The sequence below is a fragment of the Melospiza melodia genome, chromosome 6 (assembly GCF_035770615.1).
Source record: "Melospiza melodia melodia isolate bMelMel2 chromosome 6, bMelMel2.pri, whole genome shotgun sequence".
In the NCBI taxonomy this organism is placed as follows: Eukaryota; Metazoa; Chordata; class Aves; order Passeriformes; family Passerellidae; genus Melospiza; species Melospiza melodia.
The window spans coordinates 71,893,018-71,917,212 of record NC_086199.1 but is presented as its reverse complement, the minus strand read 5'-3'; the positions used below and the strand labels follow the sequence as shown (position 1 = coordinate 71,917,212).

The following is a 24,195-nucleotide window of genomic DNA, read 5'->3' as shown; positions in this document are numbered from 1 at the left end:
TGCCTGAGATTTGGGCTGTTGCCTTGGGTTTCTCTTCCCAAAAATTGCTAATAGTTTCCCAAAGCATAAGGGAGATAGGAGGTTTAATAATTTCTTCCTTTGAAGTCCTCCCATGCACGTTGCTATAGAAATATGGGGTTTTTTCTGCTATTAAAAGATATACCTCCTTCTTGTGGTTTACTGTAAAGCATCTGGAGGTTTTAATCCAAGGGAGGAATCTGTCTGTCTGTTTTAACTTGCTGACCAAATCCTGAATGGCTTCTGAATTTCAGCCCCGATTTTCACTTACAATGGCAAGGTCAACATATTTTCAGTAGTTTTATGGACCTTCTTCATACAGCAAACCCGTGAACATTTGGCTGCCACCACTGACACAGAGTAAATTCAATGAGAACTCAAAATACCATCACTCAAAGTCAATGACGCTGACCTAGTGTGAAATGGGTCATACAAAATAGGAAATAATTCTTTTTTCCCTCTAGCTGTCTACTATTACAGGCTTGCTCTTCATTAATAAGCACCGGGTAAACACCAGTTAGAAACCATAAGAAAAGCTGTGAACTTCAAAGGCTGATAGATACCTGGGAAAGGTCAATGCCAACAAATAAATGAAAGGCCTTCTACCCTCTCAGGGCCCTTTCAACTCCCTAAGTATTATAAATGAAGCTAAAGACTCCACAACCTTCTTTCTGTGATTTACAGCACAACTCATTCACTTGTTAAATACACCTTTGCTGCTAGGATTTGGAAAGCCAAGGCCCAGTCACAGGAGAGAGAAAGCCCACATCCTGTACTGTCTGAGCTGGCCAGCCCAGAAAGAGGCAGAGACAGACAAATGGACTCTCTCTATGTCCTGCTTGTGCAAGGAATGGCAGAGAACTGGTCTGTCTGCAGATGAACATTCAAGTGAGGAATTCTGAATATGGCAGGAAGGAGGAAATGGTCCTATATCTTGAAGTCAAATAGTGGGGCATTCCCTAATGTCAGAATACATCCATTTTCACAAAAGCAATGTCAGTAAACTAAACCCCTGGTATGGATGAGGGACCTTAATGCCTAGAAAATTTAGTACAAACCTTCTGTAATTCTGTGTTCAATGGCTCAGTAACTTCTCAATCTGTTACCTGAGTTACATTATCCTGAATCCATTCCAGTCTGTATCCCAGGACATTTTCTTTTAGCACATCTGGAGTCACACCTTCCCACTCCAAAATTAGACCAGGATCTCTTTGAATAACATGGATATTTTGAGGGGTGCTGTTTGGAGCTGAAAGCAGAGAACAGAACACCATCACTTGTGCAGGAAAATAAGGCACTATCCACACTGAAAACGGAAGTTTCACCCTCTTTCCTGAGATCATCCAGAAAAGAGAGGGTGTGAGGAGAGGGAACAACTTCTGCAAACCACCAGCACTCTGTGCGTGGTTTCAAGTGGAGGAGACAGGTCAGCACCTCTCATTTCTCTCAAGATGCCACGGATCTCACAGAGCTAATGGGGCCAGCATGCAGAAACCCCATGGCTGGGTAAAGCCCTGTATTACACATCATTGCTGCTACCACTTGTGACTGTGTATTATTGTTTTGCTCTGGGAGACCCTTGGGATGCATGAGCAATCTAACAGCATAATGTTTCCCATACTGCAGAACCAGCAAGGAGTTAATGACATTTATAATCATCTCTTTTTCAGTTTCAGAACCGCTGTCCTGTTCTTGCCTGCTGTTTCTTACCAAGCTCCAGGGTCTGGAAATGAACCCTGTCAGTGAAAGGGGAGCTGCCCATCTCATTGCTGCACTGCACACGGACGCTGTAGTTGGTGGAATGCTTCAGGCCTTGCACGGTGTAGGAGAAGGGCGGCACTGGGGTCACTTCAGTGGACACCTCCTGGCCATCTGGGGACTCAGCCACCTGTGCCAAGAGTGAAACGTGGTGGCTGTTACCATAAACAATATGACTAACATGTCCACATGGATAAGAATTCATTTAATTGTCAGTTTAGGAATGTGTAAGAATAGATACAGCACCAGTAGTGCTTAAAATACTGAAATGGGACTTGTCAAACTAAGAATCATGAAGTGACATCATTTGGGCAGTACAGAAATTTTCCACCAGATGAAAATTTGGTTCCATATTTTAAAACATTTCCTTCCCTATGTTACACTTTCTACAGTTGATTATTATTCCTTTAAAGAAAACTAAATGTGCTTATCACTTTGAGTGGTAGCAGCCAGCTTCTGAGGCTTGTTTAAATCTGGGCAATGAAAACCAGTAGAGCAACTTGCCTGTTGCCTGCTGTCACCTTTTGCTCAACTCTTTTTTCCAGAACTTTGTATATTTTCAATTTTGTAGTGGATGAGAGGTATGGTAGACATAGGTAACTTGGTTCAACTAACTTGTTTCAAATTAAACTGGAAAAAGACTTCTTAGCACTCCTACATCTTTCTTTTTCTTGTTGCCAAATCTGAGCTTTAAAGCAGCATGAATGTTAATTTAAATCTGATATAACTGTGTGCTTTTAATGCACAGACAGAGTGAATGCTCCTACTTTTGTACTAACAATAGCAGAAATCACTGCATAGCTCCCAAGCTCAGACTTTCTCTTCAACTGCATGCAAAATAGCAAAGCAGAGAGTAAAAGCAAGATGTACTGACAAAAGTGAAAAAGTCATTTGGACTTTATGTATTTTATATGGCAGCCTTTCTTCCTTTCTCACTGCCCTTCTGCTCACTCTCACATACACTTTTGGCACACTGGTTTATTTGGCTGGTAGAAAGGAAGAATCTCAAATTTCCTGACTAGAAAAGCATATTGTTGTCATTATCACTGTCACCCGCAGCACGGAAAAAACAAGACAACTATTTTGTTAAACCCTGTCTGCTAGATGATGTATTTCTGCTCAACACTCCCAAGAGCTGGTGGTAGTGCATGTGCCCCTGGAACTTGGCTTGTGTTAGCAGTCAGAAAACACTGCCATGCCCTGCCCTGTCCCCAGAGGCAATCTGCTGGTCTGAACACGGCGCAATGCCTGAGTGCCAGAACAGCACAGCAAACTTCCAATCCCCCCTCTCTTCCTGGGAGACTCCCAGCACAAGTGCAATCGTGAGGAGCCAGGAACATGTGCATTTTCACATGGAAATGTAGGTCAATGCCTCGCACAGGATCTCATAATGTGGGAGTCAGAGGAAGCACAGTTTTCTGACAGTGCAGGGTCATTGCCAAGTTATCCCGCTCCCAGACTCAAATGCAGGAACTCCGTCCTCCCCAAAAAGAACAGAAAAGGCTTAGAAAAGGGGTGAGAGACTGCTGAGTTGACAGAAACCGGGCTGCTCTGATTCAGCCTCTTTTCCACATGTCCCATCCCCCAGCCCTGCCCCTGCCAAAAGTGAGGGAGAACTTAAACCCCGGAATGATTAGCATTGCAGCGTGCAAGCCAGAGAGAATAGGCTGTTCCAGCTCGAGATAACTGACATTGTCAAACAGAGCAAGAAAAGCATTTTCAACTGCAAAAAAGAACAGAAGTAGCAACAAAACCCACAAACCAGGGCCAGCTGCATTCAGGACTTCTTTCTGCCAGTGAGTTGAAACTAAATTATTATTTCCTTTACTTCTGAAACATAATAAACATCAGAGCATGAAACCTTTGGTTTCCCCTCAAATAAAAAGAGGACTACAAGTAAATTAGCTAGACTGTTTCCAGCATACCTTAAGTTTATAATCCTCCTCTGCATAGTTGGCAACACTGCATAGAAATTCCACTCCAGCTCATAAGGCTGCTGTAATCAGGTAGGGAAAGCATAGGGGCCTGGCAAATAGATCCATGGGGAATGTGCCTAGCTGTGTTTGCACAGCCTGCTTTGGGTATCACCATTTATTTTCTCACTGGGCTCTTTGATCTGATTCTACAGCTAAGTATGCAATGATAGAAACTAACTCTGCCTGAGGTTGGACACATATCATTGTTCTCAGGAACTTCAAGGAGCAGACCAGTTTTTCACAGATGTGGAGTACTCTGCACCTAGCAGAGCTACAGAATAGTATCAAGCTTGATTTTCTGGGAAGAACTGGTCTTTGCCAATGGAAAACCAATCAAAATTTAGAGACAGGGCTTACATTTGCTCTGAGACATGCAAATAGGCCTGATCTTCTATCAAAAAGCCCAATCTGCCTTCTGCTTCCATCATTCCTCCCTTTCCTGTACCACATCCTGTACTCTGCAAGCTCCTCATCCCTTGGATTCCTCGGCATGTGCGAATTCCTGCACTTCTTCTGGCATCCCACAGCACAGGCCTGATCTGGCACGGGACTCACAGGCACCTGCCCTGGAACAAGCCACCATGGGCCACTGCTCCTTGCAGGAAGGGTGGGCACCCTGCAGCCACAGCTACTTCCCACAGAGCGCTGTGTGCCTCATGTGTGCTGCAGTGTAATAAAACCTCTGTGGAGCAGCTGCCACGAAGCAACTGATAACCTGCTGGCCAGGAGAATGTGGCCAGTCCTTAACACAGCTTTTGAGCATGAAGTTCATGACCTGCTCTTTGGCACCTGTGAGTTGCCTCCTGTTAAGTTTTTATGTTTTAAGGCTGTGAAGTAAGAATTGGAACATGGCTAAAATGTTGGGAGAGCAAATGATAGCCCAGGAAATGCGGCTTAGAAGAGTCCAATTATTTATGCAGGGCAGGGCACAAGGCAGAGAGGCCATACCTGAAGAGTGCAAGAATGGAGAGGTGCACGGCCATCGAATCCTGGCACCCAGATCACGCTGGCATTGCTGCTGGTGACTTGGCTTACAGTTACATTGAGAGGCGGGAGAGGCATGGCTGGAAAGGAAACAAAGAGACCTTTCAGTGTACACAGAACTGAGCAGGTATTCACGTGGAAATGGAAGAGGCTTGAGGCTAAAAATTACGCAATGAAATCACTAACAGAAATGTGCTAAAATACCACATCTTTAGAGAGTGCCCCTGAATTGTTGTGAATGAAACTATTATTTTAACATCTGGACAAGCTATTGTCAGCCATTCATCACTGTCTATAGATGCATACAGGCAGTGGTTGATCTCTTTGATAGCAATGCCAGTGTGTGATGTTTGCACCTTTGCTACTCAGCTCTCTTCCCTTCCCCCTCCATTGCAGGGCATGACTCAGCTGCCTGTGGACCCACCTTGTGAACTAAATCAGGGCTTTAAAATCCCACCTTGGGTTCTCAGTCCAGCCCTTGACACCAGCTCTGCCAGCACCAGGTGGAGGGTGGCTTGCTGCAGTGACCTGAATACCCTGGAGCTGGATTTGCAGTAGATCTCTTTGTGCTGCCTCCAGGTGTCCACTGCAAACTCCCACTGAAACACCTTGGGACAGAGCCTGGATTGAAAACTGCCTCCTCAGGCTTGGGATGAATAAACTCTGTTTTACAGAGGGGAAATTCAAGCCAAGGGGAGTGCCTGTCACACTGCCACACGTGGCTGATACCACTCCACAAATTAAGGGCAGGGCCAGGAACAAAATCAGGATTTCAAGATGGGACAGTTAGTCAGATGCTCATGCTTCCTACCACCACAGCACAGCACCAAACTGCTTGGCTTCCTTTTAGGATCTTTGATGCTTCCCTTTGACTTCTCCTTTCCTCTCACTGCAATTCCACATAGTTAATTCCTATCATTCCGGTCACCATCTCTTTTTCACCTCTGAGTTTTCATTCTGGCACTTCACTCCTGACAAAATTAGCAGCTTCATGAAAACTAACCTCTCCCCTGACCTTCTTCTCATTTTAAAAAATTGTACGCTGGTGCTTGTAAGAGTTTTCCTGCAGCACCTCAACAAATTGTACACCTCAGGAGTCCTCTTTCAGAAACCCATCCTCAGGACAAGGCTCTGCCTGCAGATTGAGTTTTCCATGCCTCCTGAGTTGTATCCATCAGAAAGCAGCAATGGAAAAGCAATTCCAAGCCGGGATTTCTCCAGCTGCATCTTCTACCCTGCCAGAGCACCTTTGTATTTCACTGCACCAAGGACACCCACAATACTGCTGCATTCAGCATATCCACAGGGCCATCTTGCAAGACAAATGCAGAGCCCAAACGCTCAGGTCTCTGCAGAGGGCCTGGAGGAGACAAATAGATGGTGACACAGATTAACCCTAAAAAGCCTTTGTTGTCTGGTTAACCAGTTACCAGGACTCAGGGCAGAGCCTGGCACCTAGATAACAACAGGGTGTATGGGTGGGGGGTGGAGCAGCAGACCAAGGGTCTGGGATGGAAGCTGGTCAATGAGTTATTAGTTAGTTAACTTAAGACTTTCCTGCATCTTTGTTTCATTCTCTTTTGATGTTTTGTTTTCAGGTCTGTAGGGTCTTTAAGGGGAAAAAATTCTGCTTTTACTGCTTACTGGGTATTACTGAAACATCGTCCATAACTCAAGTTTTTGCAGACACACCTGTAACTTTTGGGTTTAGCAGAACGGGTACTTTTCAACGCAGGATGGCAGGCCCAAAGGAGGTATGTGCTGTGCCACCAGCGAGAAGAATCAGCTGCTAACACACTCCCCGTGTGAAGGAGACAGTGGCTGAGGAGGGCTGGCTGGCCAGCACCTTCCCCTAACTGCAGGCAAGGGCCGGATGCATTGTCCCCCTCATCTCCTGGGAAAAAACTGTGGGCGGCTGTTTCCTGTTGTGCTCCGAAACACGGGATGCAACCCTAAAAGTGTTAGCTGCACACATAAAGGGGAGAAAGGCCTGTCAGAAAACAGGACCTTGAGTGTTAACACAAGAGAGTTAGCTTCCTCTGTGCTTAGAGAGCGGCTGAACAATGGGGCTTTGTAATGGCTGGGGACCGTGGGCCACAATAACAGTAATTTTCTGCTTGGAGTACACCCAGCACATTGTGGGCACTACAGAGAATAGATAATTAACAACAACAGGAGCAAATAGGAAGAAATGTTAACAGTTTGTCAATGTCCTAGCAAAAATATTTGTCTCTGGAAACACAGAAGAAACTAATTGTTTAATAAATTGTAGAAAGATTTAGAGTCCTCATCAGCAGATGGGTTTGTGTAAGAGAGGAAGGCCTTGAACATGCATGCGCAGACAGCTACATCCAGAAGTAACTTCATTGAATTCTGCATGTTCACAGGACCAAGAACTAAATAAACATTATTTGCACCTGCCCTATTTCTGCTGTGTAGGAGGTTTGCTTGAATTTTAACAGGGCTATACTAGATCTTCAAAACTTTTCTATTTAGAAAAGCCTCGTCACTTAGGTAAATTTATAACTACGTTTTTAGACATATGTATGAGGTACTGCAGACATTACTTTTATGACTACAGCACTGGACTTGCTATTCAAAACCTGAATTTTTGTCTTTGGCACTTGCCATATCTGGTGCAATGTTAGCTGAGTGACTTAAGCTTGCTCTTTCTCAGCTCTAGAACATGTGTGTGTGACCCAAGTGTGTGATGGCAATATGACCCCCATAAATAGGCTGTGTGGATTCATTAGCTGATGATCCCTGACGAACACTTTTCAGCTAAACATAATTGCTGGGAAATGAGAGAGTTCTGAGGTTGTTACTTCTTCATCTTATTAATGGTTAAAAAAATAATAATCTGTATTAAAATGAAAAACTTCAAAAGCTTGTTTATGCTAATTCTTTTTTCAATTTATGGCTTGACAAGATTTTTTAAAGTGTAATAGCTTTGTGAACTAAATTTATCCCAGGATAAAATATCCATAGAAGATATATTCTACAGATAACTGCGCTGTGTAGACAAGCCTTTAAGGCAACAACTCCAAATGGTTTTAAATTAAGTTATAAATCTTACTAGTGCAACGTTCTGCATTCTTGGCATAGCAGTAACCACAATGTCCTGAACAAAAACACACTCCAGGAGCAGTAGGTTACAGCTGGATTTCGATCTGTCCTTTAATGAACATGAGCTACTACAACTACAGTACATAAAGGATTGCTTGTATCTGTGCTGTGCAATAAGCTACCACTTGGAACAAATTATTTTTGTGCCATGCCTCTCCTGGAACTGATGATCACGTAATTAAAAGTGCATTAAAGCATGACTAAAAATTCAAATGCAGAAGCATCTCAACATGAAGAGGAGGGGAAGAGCTGATTGCTCTGATTATCCCTGTGTTTCAGTTACCTGGAGGAACAGAGGAAATGTCACATCAGCCTGGAGACTTCCAAATGGCAACTGGTCATGCACAGGCTAGGAATTATTTGTTTTCAATGAGCTTTTAAAGAGCAAAGAATTTCAAAAATAAAAAAATAAAATTCATAAACCCAGCGTGGATGAGCAGACCTTAGTGGCCACTGGTGATCACCTTCCTTGACTTTTTCCAGTATCTAATGTGATGCTAACAAAAGCAAGCAGAAGTAATGGCCTCTTTAGCTCTAACAAGACCCATCTATTCCCAAGAGGGAAGGACTTCCCTGCTACAAATTTATATCAGCTTCATCTCTCACAAAAAACTTAATCGCCCCAGCTCTCTTCTTTTCAAGGAAAAGCTGTCACTTGACATCACATTTCCACTCCTGAATCAGATGTGGATTATTTTCAACAGCCTGGGATACAGCCCCGCATAGGAAGTGGGAACTGCTGTTAGAACACAAAGCATTGTTTCCACTGCTGAGAGCTCCAGCCGGTGCTGGCAGCCTTGAGGCACCTCCTGGCATTAAGGAGCTCTACCTTCCCTCCCCAGAGAGCAAATCTGAGGCCCTTGCCCAGCCTCTGGCACCCAGTCTCTCACCTTTAATTTGAACAGTGGCAGTCCGAGATGAAGACAATCCCTTTACGTTGTGAGCTTCGCAGGAGAAAACTGTGCTTTGATTAATACCTGGAGAGCAGCCAAGAAAAGGAAAGGAAACACAAATAGCTATATAATCCAGCTTCAACCTTCAGCAGAATTTCAGTTTTTTGTGACATCCAGCTCCAGGCAGTTGGAGGGGTGAGCTGGGTGCCAATCAAAGGCATGCAGATTTCAGTGTAACTAATGTGCTAAACATACTTTTAATGGAGGGAGTGTGGCAATGCAGAAAAGATTTCATGGAAGTGTCTGAAAGCACTGAAAAGGAAGGAAGAATCTGTCAGGACAGCAGCTCATAGTGCTCAGGTAGTAGACGTCCGCTTCTCACATTCTGGTGAGCATCTTTGGAGCAAGGATTGTGCTGAACTGTGAGCTCACACAAAGCCCAATGCTTTGGGTCTCAGCCTACACTTGAGCAACATTCATCTTCCAACTGGGCTATAAGCCCAGGCAAACCTTCAGTCAGATGCTGCCTATTTCTAGTCAATGCCCACCTGTCCCCCACCTTGCACCAGACTTCTAGAGACACACAAAGGAAGCGGGAGTTAAATGCTACTGCATCAGCACTGAAACACTTTCCAGGGGTGATACAAGTCAGAATTTGTTCTGTGAGCATCCATCCATCCATCCATCCATCCATCCATCCATCCATCCATCCATCCCATGGCATCATGGCACGATGTCCCAGGACACACACAGATATTGCAAATATATCAGAATTGAGATAGATTTGCAAGGCTGCCTGGAGAACTGTGTCCAGCAGATATTGTCACGTGGCTTGGCCCTCAGTTGCCTTAAAAGACTCTGAGAAAAGTTAAAGATTGGCTCATCGTGGGCATACAATTTAGGAAGGAAAATAATTTCAGAGCTGCACAGAGCAGCTTGCACAGTGTCTCTGACCATTGACTCATCCCCCAAGCCTGAGACTAACAGCATTGCAAAGAAGGTGAAATGGGAGAGAGAGCAGGGAGTGCTATTCTCATCCCTGTGAACCAGAGGAAGAGGCTGCCAAGAGGCTGAAGGCCAGACAGTACAGCAGAGCAGCACCTGAGGTGGTAGGCCTGTCCCAAGACAGAACCTAACACAGCCCTGCCCTGAGGAAAATACAAAATATACCACAAACCAGGAACTGCATGTTCCCTAACACCATGCCAGCACTGCTTTCCAAATACAACATTGCTGAACCTTCTAAATGCTTGCTTTCTAGCCAAGTATTTTGTTACTATTTTCTTCAGAGTGCAATGCTTGTTTTCTTACCAACCGCCTCTTTTGACATGCTTTGGTAATCCAACCATGCAGATTGTGTCCTGCTAATGTTTCAAGTTGCAAAGACAAGATATGCCCAAGGGACACCCCAAAGTGCAATGAAAGAAGGTGTGCCCAAGGGGCATCCCAAAGAACACTGGAAGCAAATAAAGGTGCTGAAGACACTTAATAAATAAAATAGCAATTCATTTGGAGAATCACTGGGAGTAGATGTCTTTTTCAGGCTTCCAAGCCACTGCCCCCCAACAACAGATATTTTGTGAGGCACTGTGGGATGAGTTAGTGGAGGAGGGGTAGCTTATTTTTTTATTGTCTTTCTCCTCTTGACTATCCGTCTTTTCAGTTTCCATTTCAACAGGCAGATTATATCATAAGGGAGCAGTTTTCATTTCCAACTTAGAAACAGCGTTGCTGGCTACCTAAGAGAGGGAGCAGATTATTAAAACCATTTCAAATCACAAATCACGTTTTGATTTGTGAATAAAAAAGGTTCTGAGGAAAGCCTGAATAGGACTGGACAGCTCAAAGGATGGTCAAAGACATACAAAAACTCACCCTGGGTGTAACTGTATTAACACTGATAAAGAGGTCACAGAGACAACTCTTAGTTCAAAACCTTTTCTTTCTAAATAACTAGTTAAACTTTGGGTCAGGGGAGTTGATAATAATAAAACAGCAGGCTGTTGGACAACTAACTACAATGAAGTTACTTTTAAGAGGTAACTGCAAGAATTTAAGAGGCAACTTAAGAGGTAACTGCAAGAGGTAGCTGCAGTCAGTTCTAGGTAGAGAAACATCACCTTTTTCTGAAAGTGGTCTGAAAAGAGGCCCTAGCACCTACTGGCTCCTGAGTTTTTCTGCTGACTCTGCTGGGGAAAGCTCTGCTCTGGGGCAAACCTTGGTCTTGAAGGGTATCAACCAGCCCATTTCAGCACTGATACAATCACTCTTGAAGTATCAATTACATGAGGCAGTCAGATTTTAATGATAAAAGCATCCAGCAAGCCTGCAAGAACAGAGATTAGGTTGGGTAAGAGAGGGGAAAGCAGGGCTATGCACAGAAGGAGGGGATGGCATCTGCTACATGTGAATGCTTGGAGAGTTCCAAGAGAAATGGCACCAACAGAGTCACTTCATATAACCATGAACACCCTCCACGTGGTGGAACAAGAGGCGCCCAATGCATCATCTGTTCAACAGCATCTTCAACAAGAGTGCCAGGCCTACCCAAACTCTGTAAGAGCCTGTGTGCCTCAAGCCAGCAGCAAAAACACTCCTTGAGATAATCCTTGTGTGTGATCATGTGTGATCACGACCACTCAGCCTTTAACGCAGAGCTAAACATCATTCCCACACTTTGTGGCTACCCAAGGCACAGGGCACGATCAGAAGAGAGCTGTTCTCCTCTTCTGATGCTCCAGGTGATCCCGGCAGTGGCAGCAGCCTTACCTGACACATTTAAGATGGAGGGGGAGACGTCTGGAAGCCCCACTCTCGAGTCTCCCATCCACCAGACAATTGTCACTGGTTCAGGGGGACCAACAGCAGCACAGGCCATATGAAATGGAGCATTAGGGGACACAGACACATCCTCAGGTTCCACAGTAAAGTAGGGCACACCTGGAAAAGCAACAGACAAGTGGCAATAACTGGAGCAACCGCCTCTTGTTTATTTCCATTAACACCAGTGCACAGCACTGGACATCCATCTGTCCTGCTGCTAGGCTGAATCCAACGCCCTCCAAGGCCTCCACAAAAAACCAAGGGTCAGATATGCTTCATCACCTCAGGGCACGAACACCTAAGTACTACTACTCCTGGAAGTCAGAGAGAAAGAGTGCTTGCTTCCCACAGTGCCTTTGAAAAACCACTTTCAAGACCCCCCTATGAAACAGCTTTTAGTGGTAGTATTTTCTCAATTTTTCAGCTGGAGAGAATGGAGTTTAAAGAGGCAACAGTCAATAACTTTAGCAGTGGCAGACACCACTTTAAAAGCTAATCCAGCTGCAGATACCTCTTGCCATGCATTAAAAACTGAAGCTTGAGAAAGCGTTGAACTGCCAGCTTCAACAAAGCCCCGAATGAGGAAAGAATCCTCGCGGCGAGAGACTGGAGCATTTACAATGCTCTCTCTGGAGCTTAGTTGAATGGAGATGCCTTCCAGCACGCTGTGACACCACGACAAGCGGGCTGCCTTGGAGCCAGGGGTAATTTGTTTCAGAGCTGAAGGCTATCCACGGACACAGCTCTCTCAGTAATTACCTGCTCCCCACCATGGAAAGACTCCTGGTTGGTACAACAGGTATCAGGCTAGGCCCACGGGGAGCAGAATGCAGCTGCAATGCTACCTACCTTAGGTCATCTCTAAATGGCAATAGATGAGTGTAATTCCACACATCAAGAGATGTGGTTCTTCTTATGGGCAATGCCAAAGCTCTTGTGGTTTCATTGCTCCAAACCAGTAGCACAAATTTCAGCAGCCATCAGCAGCAGTGCTGACCATGCAGGACAGCCAGTCACTTCTTGTGATTGTTGGAAGAGCTGAAGGCCCAGAGAAATGTTCAGTTCCCTTCTATACAGAAATCTTTGTGTGTCAAACACTGCTGCTACCAACACCACTTACCCCAACCAAAATCAGGCATTCTCAGCTGGGAAAAGTGTGTTCTGGAAGCTGCTGATCTGTTGCCTCACAGAAACAGAGGAACTGACAACATTGTGCATTCACATGCTGAAATTATACTGTCTGTCCCTGGCCAAAGATGACAGGCCCAAGCACCTCCACCAGCAGGCAATTAATACGGGTGCCTAATAGGGATTTAGAAGCCTGACATTTCCTGCAAGCTACATACAAAAGTGCTTTCCTCAGTCTTTCACTGACTGTCCAGTCACAGTTTCATCTTTCAGGTAGCAGCTCCTTTGTGCCTTCCTTGCCTCCTTCCCTTAGAGTAGTAAGTAAATGATTAAAACAGATTAAAACAGGTCTAAACCCAAGTCTCTTGAGGAATGAGAGTGCCTATCTGTGCAAAGGCTAATATTCAGGACACGTATATCCATTGTCATGGCATACTGCTGGTTTTTGCTGACACATTTTACTTCATTTTTTTATTGCATTCATACATAAACAATAAAAATGAGTAAGCTTTTGAGATACCAGCTGTGACACCTCTGCCTGCTTTGCCTTCCTTCTCCAAGGAAGATTAGAGGGGAAAATAATCACCGTTTCTCTACCTGTGAGCAGGATCCCTGCCTCCTGTCCATTTGTCATGACACCCAAGGTAAACTTTCAGGAAGATCCTGCCCAGCCCAGCAGGTTTTCTCACTTTGGGAGCAGCTAAACAGAGCAGACAAGACCACAAATAAAAACTTTCATAGTTGAGGGAGTGCAGCTGACTCATCCAGCTGAGGAACTTGCACTGCCCCCGTCCGTATGTTACCTGGGCAGCTCGCTGCCTGTGACACATTTAGCCTCCCAGTTCCTGGTACAAGAGGTGAGTGCCAGCACATCCTTTTCACAGACACCCCACGGAGGCACTGAGCAGTCAGCAGCCAGGAAATCAGCACAAAATCAAGGAGATCATCCAACCTATTCCCCTCTTCCAACGCAGTATCCAACCTTTAAGGCTGATTTTTATGTACAGTTTCGAGACAGAGTTGATTGATTCAGGGGAATGTGCCCATACAGGTGTGGCTTGGTCTCTGACTATAGCCACAATGGGGGCTAGCAGCCCCAAGAACAGCCACATAGTCAGAGGTGTATTTTGAGACAGAAAGCTCTGTAAGAAACCCAATCCATTTTTTAACACTCCACAGTGTGCCTCTGAGATCACCTCTCCAGCCATCATGTTCTCAGCAAGGCCAGAGACTAGTTTCTGAATCAGGAAACAGGTTCAAAACAGTTTTGGTTTTGTAAATTCAAAGAAGTGTTTCATAAGATCAAACATTTTTATTACAAAGACAGTTCAAATACCATTGCTAGAAAATCTGGCAGATACAGCCTACCTAAGCAGATATTATTACACAGCATAGAAATGCAGTCAAGCTCACTTTAAGTTAGATCACCAATAGTCCACATTTGTTTGTGTGCCACACTGAGGCATGTCAGCACCTAGTGAAGGCTGCAAATCACCAGAGTAAAGATCCTCTTTCAGTCAGAGGACAGTTGTTATCGATAGAGCAGCCACTGCTACACAAAGCTGGCATGTCCAGGGAAAAAATACGCAGAGATAACAGTGAAGGTGGGTCTGAAAACCCAGGTGCTTTCTTATACTAAGAGCTGACACATTTTTTAAACTCCACCCCTTATCACTACTTGTTAATTTTTAATTATATCCACCAACTCCCTTTACACATGATTACATGCCCAGTTCAAGTTTAACTACCTTGTGCTGTACTTGTTTTTCTCATAAAGGCAACTGGTTGATTTTTTTTCACTTCAGCTGTAAGCTTTGGCTTTCATTCTCAATATACTCCACCTTACCTAACTGCAGCCGTTTTTTTGTGACTTAGATACTTTTTGCCTGTGCAGTCCAGAAAGGCAGCGTGTTTATTTCAGCTTGGCACGCTGAGCTACCCAGTCACTCCTCATGCACCCACCATGCAAATGCAGCCACCTCTGGAGCAGACCATGGTAATTGGATAGAAATAGAAACTCCACACAAGAGAGTGTTTTAAGCTGTAAAATTTAGGTGGACAAAAGCCTGGGATTTATGGAAGGCAGAACGTGTTACTCCTCTTGTGAGAGCTGCTATGAATGTTCCCATGCTCTGAGTGAGCGACACCTTTACTGTAAAACACCCCGACCACATCACCTCCCACAACCCCCTCCCTGCTCCCCCCGTCTAGGACTGTCAATTCAGCTCTGCCCCAAAATGTTACCAAACACATCCAAAAAACTACTTCTTGCTGAAAATGTGTTGTTCCTGTCAACTTCCTCACCAAAAATTAAGCCATCCTATGACTACTAGCTCCTAACAAAGGATCTACCAGAATCATGACTCAAGGGAAATGAAACTAGAGAAAGTAAGAAGCCACCAATCCACACCACCTTGGGTGATATTTAGCAGCCATGTAGAAGCCCTTCCTATCAGACAACCCTGGACAGAAAAGTGCCACACAGAGCAGCCACAGCTATGAAGTGCTGATGTACAGCACTTCTCACAGAACTCACAACTGTGTTAAAACTGCACCTTGCCCACAAAGACCTGCTTGGCTGACACACAGAAGCAGACTGTGACCCTGCTTAGAGAAGTGGGTTGGACCAGATGAGCCCCATGGATCCCTCTCAACTTGAACTATTCACCATTCTATGAATTATTTAGAGATGGCAGCAACAATGGATTTAAAAGCTGGAAAGAAATGTGCTTGCACAAAAAGATCTTGTTTCCTAACATGCCAAAATAAAACCAGAAGGCAATGAACGGACAGCTCTGCCCTTTGAAGCAGTTCTCCTAGCTCTTACTCCTGCTCTGTAGTGATTTCCCTGCAGTCAGCAGCAATGGTTCAGAGCCAAGAAGCCTGTCACTGGAGCAATCTGCTCTCACCACTTCGACCTGGAGCATATTGGTGGGTCAGCCGTGAAAGGAAACCAGCACTACTACTCCTCCTTACCTTCCACTATGAGCCACACTTGTTGTGATTCTTCCTTCTTCCCCCCGTTCTCAACCTGGCACCAGTACTTCCCAGAATCTGTCCGCTCGACGGATTTCAAGCTGAAAAAAGTCAAAAGCCATATCGATATTTTATGTGGATAAAGCATGTTTTTGCCCCAAAGGACCCTCCAGTGTTTTGCAAACCAGATGCATGGAAAACACCCACTGAGACACAGCCAGCTCTGGGGAGGAGATCAACAGCCAGCCAGCACAAAGCACATGGCAAAACAGCAGAGATGGGAGGCTCCTCTCTAAAGTGGGTGGAGAAAGTCCTTGCAGAGCAGACAGTCTTCCTCCAAAACATTCTCGCAGAAAACCAGTCATCTGTGTCCTCTGAGGATAGGAAGAGGTCATCTCCATCCTGAATCATGACTCTAGCTAGCCTTCAAGTGCGACAGCTTGGCCTACATCTGAGCTAGCAGGAAACTCTGCACTGCAAACCTCTGGTGAGCTGGACTGCTTTGCCTCAGGCAACAGGACTGGCACAGCCTGTACAGGAACAGATGGGGCAGAAAAGGGTCCCCCTGCCTCAACTGCGCTCAGCCCTACCCCGATTCCAGAGCGGCTCACGCTGCAAAACTCCTTGGGCCTCCCAGTTTGTGATTTCAAGGGGTTATGCTGGTGAATGGTGAGCAAGGGCAGAATTTGGTACCGAAGCAACGAGGTGTCAGCTGCCAAAGGCGACAGTGTGGCTCGGAGAGCCCGTCCGGGCACCAGCGCTGCCTGCTCCCCGCAGGCCGCGCAGCCTCGCGCCCGCTGCCATGCAGGCATCCCCCGCAGAGCTGATGCCCACCTTTCTAAGGCTAGCAGTCCTCCAGGAGAAGGGCAAGGATGTCTCAGGAAGGAAGACAGAAAGGGGGGAGAGTTTGCTGAAATGCACACAATGGACCCACTACAGCCCGATTTTCAGAGCTGGACCTTCAAATGGCATCAGCTGTCCTGCCCATGTTCTGAAATACAGTGATCACAGCAGAGAGTCACACATGGATGGCAGAAATGATCTCTTTGGGAGAAGAAAGGAAGAAGGAGAGAGAGATTCAGATACATCCAGATTTAGCACCCTAACTTATCTCTGGTGCTGCAGAGAGAGTTCTCAGCAGAGTAAAACAAGAGGCAAGAAAGGAGATCAGAATGAGATTGTGAAGGACAGAGTTAACTTGTGGAACTGGGGGGAAGTAAACAGTATAGTTTCAAGACAAACTGTTTCCACAACATAATGTTATGCAATAGTTTTACTGTGCACAGATGTTTTTCCTACCAAAATGTTTCTTACAGACAAGCTTTAACACAAACACTTTTAGTTGCTGGAATTGGAGACCCTGTGCAGTGTCAATCCAAGAAATGTAACAGGAGATGAAGCCAGAGCTCAGGGAAGAGTGATTCTCAGTCAGTCAACAGTTTTGAGCTCTTGTGGTGTGGTGTTGGTATATTTATCTGTACAAGCTCTTTTAATGCATAAAAAAAGACAGAGCAGAACCTTGGGTCTTGTTTATCTCAGTACTTCCAGAACTAGCTGACATCCCTCTTCTGTTGAAATAAAAGTATAGAGATCTGCTTTGCACAAGAGTTTCATGCCTCTGAATGGGTCAGGACCGATATCATGTAGTGTAAATGTATTAGGAATAAATTAGGATTCATTGCAAAATGAATTAGGGATGGTTCAGAGGACAAACATTCCTCCCCAAAGAAAGGAAGGGGATGTAGTCCTGGGAGTATCATTTCAATCAACAATCCTCATCCTTTAGGCAAACTGACAGCTCAAGAGAGAGAGTAAGAGAACAGGATGAGTACGAGAGAAAACCTATTTATACTGCTGCATGGCAGAGCAAGATGAACAAACAAAGCAAGACCATCCTTTCACCTTGAAGTCACGTCTCAAGCATCACAAGCGTTAGCAAAGCACCTGTCCCCGCAGTAGTCAGAAAACCAATATGGTTCTAGTGGAAAAAATCTCAGCACTCAGTGGCTTCAGTTCTGCTCTCAGTTATGCCCTTGCCACACAGTGAACTGCAGACCTAAGGACTTTGCCCCACTGAGGGCACTGCAGTTGCAGAGATATAGCTGACAGCAGAAAACTGTGCAATAGTTTCCATGATATCCTTCCTTCTCTGCATCTGTTGTACCTGAGGAAGCCGATCCAGTGTTCTTCATCTACTGGAATGTACACCTGGTCTACGCTTTGCACCACTGCTCCGTCCTTGATCCACAACATCTCGGGATCTTCCATTCCCTCGAGGCTGCAATTTAGTTTCACGGGTTGACCCTGGGACACCTTTAATTTGATTGGAGGTCCTGTAAATTTCATACCTAAAAAAAAAATACTACTCCGCCCCACCCCCAGAAGAAGGGGGGTTGGAGTACAGCAAATTACTCTAGGTTGGTGGTCTGGAATTATGCACCCTACCAGCACACGCTGCAGAGGAGTGTGTTAGTCTCAGCACTGCTCTACTACGTCTGCTAAGCAAATGCAAGCACTGAAAGCACAGTTGCTGGAGAAAAGTGGTGGTTCAGCATGTACATGGGGGTTTTTTCAACTCGTGTAACAGCAGGGTGATGTTCTGCAGAGCAGTGCCCAAGCAGAGACACACAGAAATGCCGGGAGCTTCGCCGTGTCAGTGTTCCAGCAGTGCTAACTGCATCCCTTCAACACGCTGCCACACCTCCCTCTTTTCCCCAGGCCTGGATTTAAGCTCTGCTGTTCTTGTGCTGCTAAGAAAACATCGTGCTTGCTCCCTTGTACGCATTTGCAAAGAGCGTGGATATGAGAAAGAATCAATTATGTTTTGTTATTCAGCATACACTGTTCTCCTGCCTTACAGAGAGCTTCTCTACAATTTGCAAAACCCACGAAAACAAAGCCTATTCCACACCATACCTCACTGAGGAGCAGAACTGTGTAGAGAACAGATATTTCTGTCACGTGATGTGGGTGTGTGCGGAATGAGCCACCTGGAGGACCCTTCGGTCCAGCCAAAGGACCCCACTGTACCCAGAGCTACACCACTGGCACCCCAAAGCAGCAGGGCCAGAGCTGGTGAAGCTGCTCAGGTTTGTGGACACAGAAGTGATCAGAATTTGCCCCGGAGCACTGTTACATGTGTGGGTGGACCGGGAGTGTTTCCCTCAAGCAGAAGTGAATGTATGGAATTTGTTAGCATGAGAAGACACGGAAGCCAACTATCTAAGCACATTTAAGAAAGACAGGCATATAAAGGAGGAACCAGAAGATCAAAGGAGACCGTGGGAAAGCAGGAAGGTAGAAAATAAATGTAAAGTTAGTTTTGTTAGGGAGAGTGGCTATTTCCTATGCAGTGGCACAGGACTGACAGACCAGAACAGGTCTAGCCGAGTCCAGTACTATGCCCTGGCAGTGGACTCCACATCCTTCAGAAAAAAATTACTCCATCACTCTTGCCTGGCCACATATCACAGTACATTACAACTTCACGTAGTTCACTGGTTGGTCAGCTTCTCACAGGATGCCTTGCTACCCACAGAGCCAGTCAGAAAGTGCTGCTTAGTGAGCAGCCCCTGTTGCTCTCAAACTCTGTTACAGCCTTTCCAGCAATCCAACACAGATTTCAGATCTGCCACTTCCCTTCTTGCTAAAACGCCACCCTCCCACAGCCACGAGGGCACCACCTCACAGGGCAGAGGAGCAGCAGAGGAGCTCACAGCGTGGTTGTAACAGCTGGGAGAAGGGGAGCCAGCACTGTGGGACCAGCCAGCGCTCTGCCACCAGCAGCCTGTACCCAGTAGTCTAGGAGAGAACCCAGAACACAGGCAGAAGGGCTTTATTCCTTTCCTTAATGAGATTCCCCAGCTGGTTTCCCGACGCTCAGTCTTTTGCCTTTCTATCTGCTGTTATTCATTTAACAAATTCACGGAGAGCACTGGAAAACGGGCAAGCTGATCATTTGAGTTTAGTTGCTACAGCTCATTTGCTGGGCTAAGGATTTGATCACCTTGGGTGAGGATGATCTAACCTCGCATTACTTAAATGTGACACAAACTACATGTCCCAGTGCATGCCAGAAAGCATCCTCCCTTCCACCACTCAAAGCACTGGAATAATACGTGAAAGCTTCATAGCAGCTCTCTCTGTGTTACAGAAAACTGATATAGCCAGGCTGCTACACATGCAGAAACTGACAGACATTTTCATTACAGGTGCCTTCATGGAAAATCAAACTACTCAACATGCTTCAGACTGCCCTGCTGAAAGAGTTAGTCATAAATTAAACCAGGAAATATTGTTAGAGATTCTATATGGTTTTCAGTTAGCAGAGGAATCAGTGATGTAGGAAATTAACATACAGTACAAGTGTTCAGTCAGAGTTGTACATATTGTCCAAGTATAATCCCTCCATCAATTTCAACCGAAATGAAGAATTACAGGTCAGGTATTTTTAATAACTTCACAGGTCAGTAACGCAGTTTTGGCTGCAGCATCTCTTCCTGCAGGTACCAGGAAGAATCACATAAGAATTTTAATTTCCACCTATTCCTCGTTTTACTCTCCCACTCACTATTTCTCATCTGACAACATTCTTGATTCAACTGTGCAAGAAGTAATTTCATCCAAATAGGTTCCGCCAAGCCTACCTGTAAGAGCTGCAGATTGTGAAATGTATAGGTAGGAAACAGAACTGTTTCAAATGACTTATCAAGCAATTGTCTGAATTGACAGCAAGTGAACACACTAGTTGTCAAAATACATGACACATCTGTTTGTTTGCTTTTTAAACTTGCTATCTCTGAATATTTTAATTCCTAGGAACAGAATATGTTTTTTGTGATGTTGGGAGTGGAGAGAGAGGAAGACGTCTGCTCATGCATGCAGGGTAAAGGTTTTTTTGCTCCTCAGATTCCTTAGGACGCTGATCTAGCGATCCAGCCTGTGCCACAGCCTCCCCAGCTCCGTGCCACTGCACGCACATCGCTCCACACGCAGCGCGGAGCCCAAACTCCCGCTCAAGTCGGGAGGAGGCTGGCCGGGGCGCCGAGACGCTCCAGCACGCTGCTTTCCTTGCCGACCGGAGTGTGAAACTTCGCAAAACGAGTTCATGACGGAAAACAACAACAAAAGCCGCTGAGGAATGCGCTAGCGCCCGGCTTTCCTCGGCGACGGCCCGCGCTAGGCACACGCCAGAGCAATGCCTCCGCGGACCCGGCGAGGATTACTCGCTGCTCTACTCGCGGCCAGGCGAGGCTCGCACAGCTCGGGCTCCCCGCCGGCTCCCGAGCGCCACGTCGCTGGTCCCACAGACGCGGCGGAGACGCCCGTGCCCGGCCGGGAGGGGCAAAATGCGCCGGCCCCGACCCCACCTGTGGCTGTCCGAGGCCCCGCGGCCGCCGCACCGGGCGGACCAGGCGCCCCGGCCGCTCCTGCCCGGCGACCCTCAGCGGGCTGTCGACACTCGTAGAGGCGGCGGAGCGGGAGCTGCCCGCGGGGAGACTCGGCCGGCGGCAGGAGCCGAGCCCCGCAGCCCCTCCCGCCGAACCCGGGGTCCCGGGGGGCAGTGCCCCGCCGCCACCGGGCTGTCAGCCCCGCTCACCTGCCACGGCAGCGACGTCCCGGAGTGCCGCAGCCCAGAGTCCCAGCACGAGGAGCCGCGGGATCGCCATGCTCCGCTTCAGCTCCATCTCTCCCGCACCACCATCCTCTCCCCTGTTCCCGGCGCCGCGAGGGGCTCCCACCGCCCGTGCAGGCGGCGGCGGCGACAGCGGCTGCGGCAGCCCCGCGTCGCCGCCCGACACCGGGCTCGCCCGGCAGGCTACGGGCACGCTCAAACTTCTGGCTCCGGCCGGGGCGAGCCTCGGGAGAACCTGCTGCGGGGCGACGGCGCGGGTCGGTGGGGTCGGATCAGATCCACTCCGCTCCGGTCGCCGCCGCCGGGCGATCTCCCCCTGCCGGTTTGGCCGCCGCGGCGCCACTCCGTGGGTCGCTCCGTCCGTCCGTCCGTCCGTCCGTCCGTCCGTCCCTGCCCAGCCGCCGCCGCCGCCTCCTTCAGGAAATGGCGCTCTCGGGCGGTCACCGCGCGCTGTGCTCCCCCTCTGACATCACATCATGAATATGCATGAGCCGGGCGCCCACCGCCCCCGAAGCGGCGAATCACCGCGCCCGCCGCCCCCGCTCCGCCGCCCCGGGACGGGACCGGGGCTCCGAGCCCCCGGGAGGGCGGGACGGGGCGGGGCGGGGCGGCAGCGGCGGCGGTCGGGAGGTGTGTGGAGGCGGCGCCCCCCGAGGTCTGCTCCGCCGGGCGGCCTGGTTTCCACAGCGCCGGGAGCGATGACCCACATCCGCGGGAGCTGCCGGGGCACGGTCAGCCCCCTACAGCCCTGTGGCCCCTCTGGAGCCCCAGCGCACCATCCAGCCCTGCAGGGGAGGAGGACTTGGGGCCACCACCGGGACTCAGCGCCCCCCGAGCCGAGGCTCTGCCGGGATGAGCCGAGCCCCGCCTCATGCACAAGCACCCCCTGCCCCATCTCCCTCGGCCGGCCCTCTCCGGCTCCTCGCTGCGGCCACACTCTCCTCGCCGCTCGGCCCCCTGCTCCGCGGATGTCGGTCACCCCATCCCGGCAGCTGAGCTGTGGAGGAGCACCGGTAAGGTGAGGAGATTCACCCGCGCCCTTCAGGCAGGATCGGCTCGGCCTTGACCATTTTTCCACTAGCGGAAAAATAGGGAGAGAGCTCAGGAGGGAGATCTCTGCTGCCACAGGGTTAGTGGAACGGCGTGGGAAAAGTCACTTACAAACAGTTTTTTAAAAAAATCTAGCGCTGCTTTTTCGTAGGAGTTACGGTGAGAATCTGGGTTGAAAGGCGACATAAGGAGCAATATCGTTACAACACGATGCAGCTCCCAGCTCTGCCACAGCCATCAGCGTGCAGCACTTGCCCGGCAGCACCCGAAACGCTGTGGAAACCTGGCTAAACGGAGGAACGCAGGGAATCTGCACCATCCCCAGGAGGGGGAAGGAGAAACTGAGGCACAACTAGCTCATATAATTCCATTCCAAACTCTAATCTTCACTCCCCCTCCCAAGTAATTTGCATTTCTGATAGGAATTCCTAGGGGACTGAAGCAATGCCAAGAAGATTTCATTACTGGAATGGAAATGTCACTCCCTCCCCAGTGCCTCCTGCTGCAATGAGGTAGCTGGGAGGAGACACTGACAAAGCCATCCATTCGAGTGCTTGTGGGAAGTCTAGTTGCACCTGGGGACAGGAAATCGCCGGGATCACTGCAGCTCTTGGGCTGAGAGGTTCTGTGCTGGTGCTCGCTAAAAGCTTCATGCACACTTGCTGTCGCTGCTGCCTCTCCCCCAGGCATCCATCCAGCTACATGGTCTGTGCCTGCACTTAGGGCAATAGCACCCTCCAGAAGGTAGCTACTTTTGCAGATCTTAGCTGCTTCATGAGAAAAAAAAAAGGCCATTAGAATAATGACATGTTTCTATGGTGTTTTCCTTCTAAGGATTTCTTCCAGCTCTACAATTACAGAGGCTCTTACACTACGCTGGTCCCATGGGCTCAGGAAGTGCTCCAGTTGTAGCATGGCACAGGCCAGATTCAGGGCTGGTGTGAGATACCAAAGCTCTGTTGGAAGCAGTAGACCAAGGAGGATTTTTCCCATCAAAAGATCTGACTTCAGCTGTTCTGAGAAGGACTTTGTGTTAACAGTGATAGGCAGGAGGAGCCATATGAAAATTGGACTGAAATTCTGCGCACACTGCCAGTTGAAGTGCAAACTGCAGTGGGAAAACTTACAGAGGAGTGGAGTATCACCATGCAGAAAGCAAAGGAACTGGTGAATCTTAAATGTTTTTAGGAACTGGAGAAAAATAAACTCTCTTGGCCTCTTGTGGCACTGAATTAGCACCATGGCTTTATTCTTCAGGCGGTAACATCAGTGACAGTGCTCACTGTTCACACACACAGAACACAGCTGTTGGCTCTCTGGATTACATTTTTCCTTACTTCTGCTGCAATAGTGTTTTGCCACATCTCACCAGACACGCTGGGAAGTGTAAGTATATTCCAGAAAATGCCTGAATACCTATTATTATTATACCATAATCCAGAGGTGAATGCCCAGTGCTGGGAGACTTCTGAAGATGAAGAAAAAGAGAAAAAAGGACAAAGGGGAGGGAGGGAGGGAGGGAGGGAGGGAAAAGTGAGAAGGCAGAAGGAAGAGAAGTATTTGCTGGACTTCCTCACCTTCTTCTACTGTTAAGCCTTTTCTAACTACTGAGACCCAACAGGACATCTGGAATAGGCTATCCCAGTGAGAAAGCAAATCCCCATTTCCACATAAGAAGCCATAGCCCTAAAAGTTCAACAAAAGCTGCTGGCATATACCACTGCTCCACTGTCGAAGTAGTCAGTCTGCAACTGGATAGAAAATCCTTGTGTTTTATACAAGGTGTTTTCTATAGAGCTGCCTGGATTGCACTGGGATCCAAGAACTT

General features: G+C 47.5%; 1 protein-coding gene across 1 annotated transcript in view; it reads right to left on the bottom strand.

The window, feature by feature from the left end:
- TYRO3 (TYRO3 protein tyrosine kinase) overlaps nucleotides 1-21,721 on the bottom strand; it is a 41,307-nt gene extending 19,586 nt beyond the window's left edge. The window contains exons 1-8 of the mRNA XM_063159059.1: nucleotides 21,282-21,721; nucleotides 17,847-18,030; nucleotides 15,683-15,783; nucleotides 11,525-11,695; nucleotides 8,753-8,839; nucleotides 4,701-4,816; nucleotides 1,729-1,906; nucleotides 1,125-1,267 (exon numbers count right to left, since the gene is read on the bottom strand). Of these exons, the coding sequence (XP_063015129.1) occupies nucleotides 1,125-1,267; nucleotides 1,729-1,906; nucleotides 4,701-4,816; nucleotides 8,753-8,839; nucleotides 11,525-11,695; nucleotides 15,683-15,783; nucleotides 17,847-18,030; nucleotides 21,282-21,369 (1,068 nt within the window). The 5' untranslated portion in view covers nucleotides 21,370-21,721. The remainder of the gene's footprint in view (nucleotides 1-1,124; nucleotides 1,268-1,728; nucleotides 1,907-4,700; nucleotides 4,817-8,752; nucleotides 8,840-11,524; nucleotides 11,696-15,682; nucleotides 15,784-17,846; nucleotides 18,031-21,281) is intronic.
- Nucleotides 21,722-24,195: the final 2,474 nt, after the last annotated feature.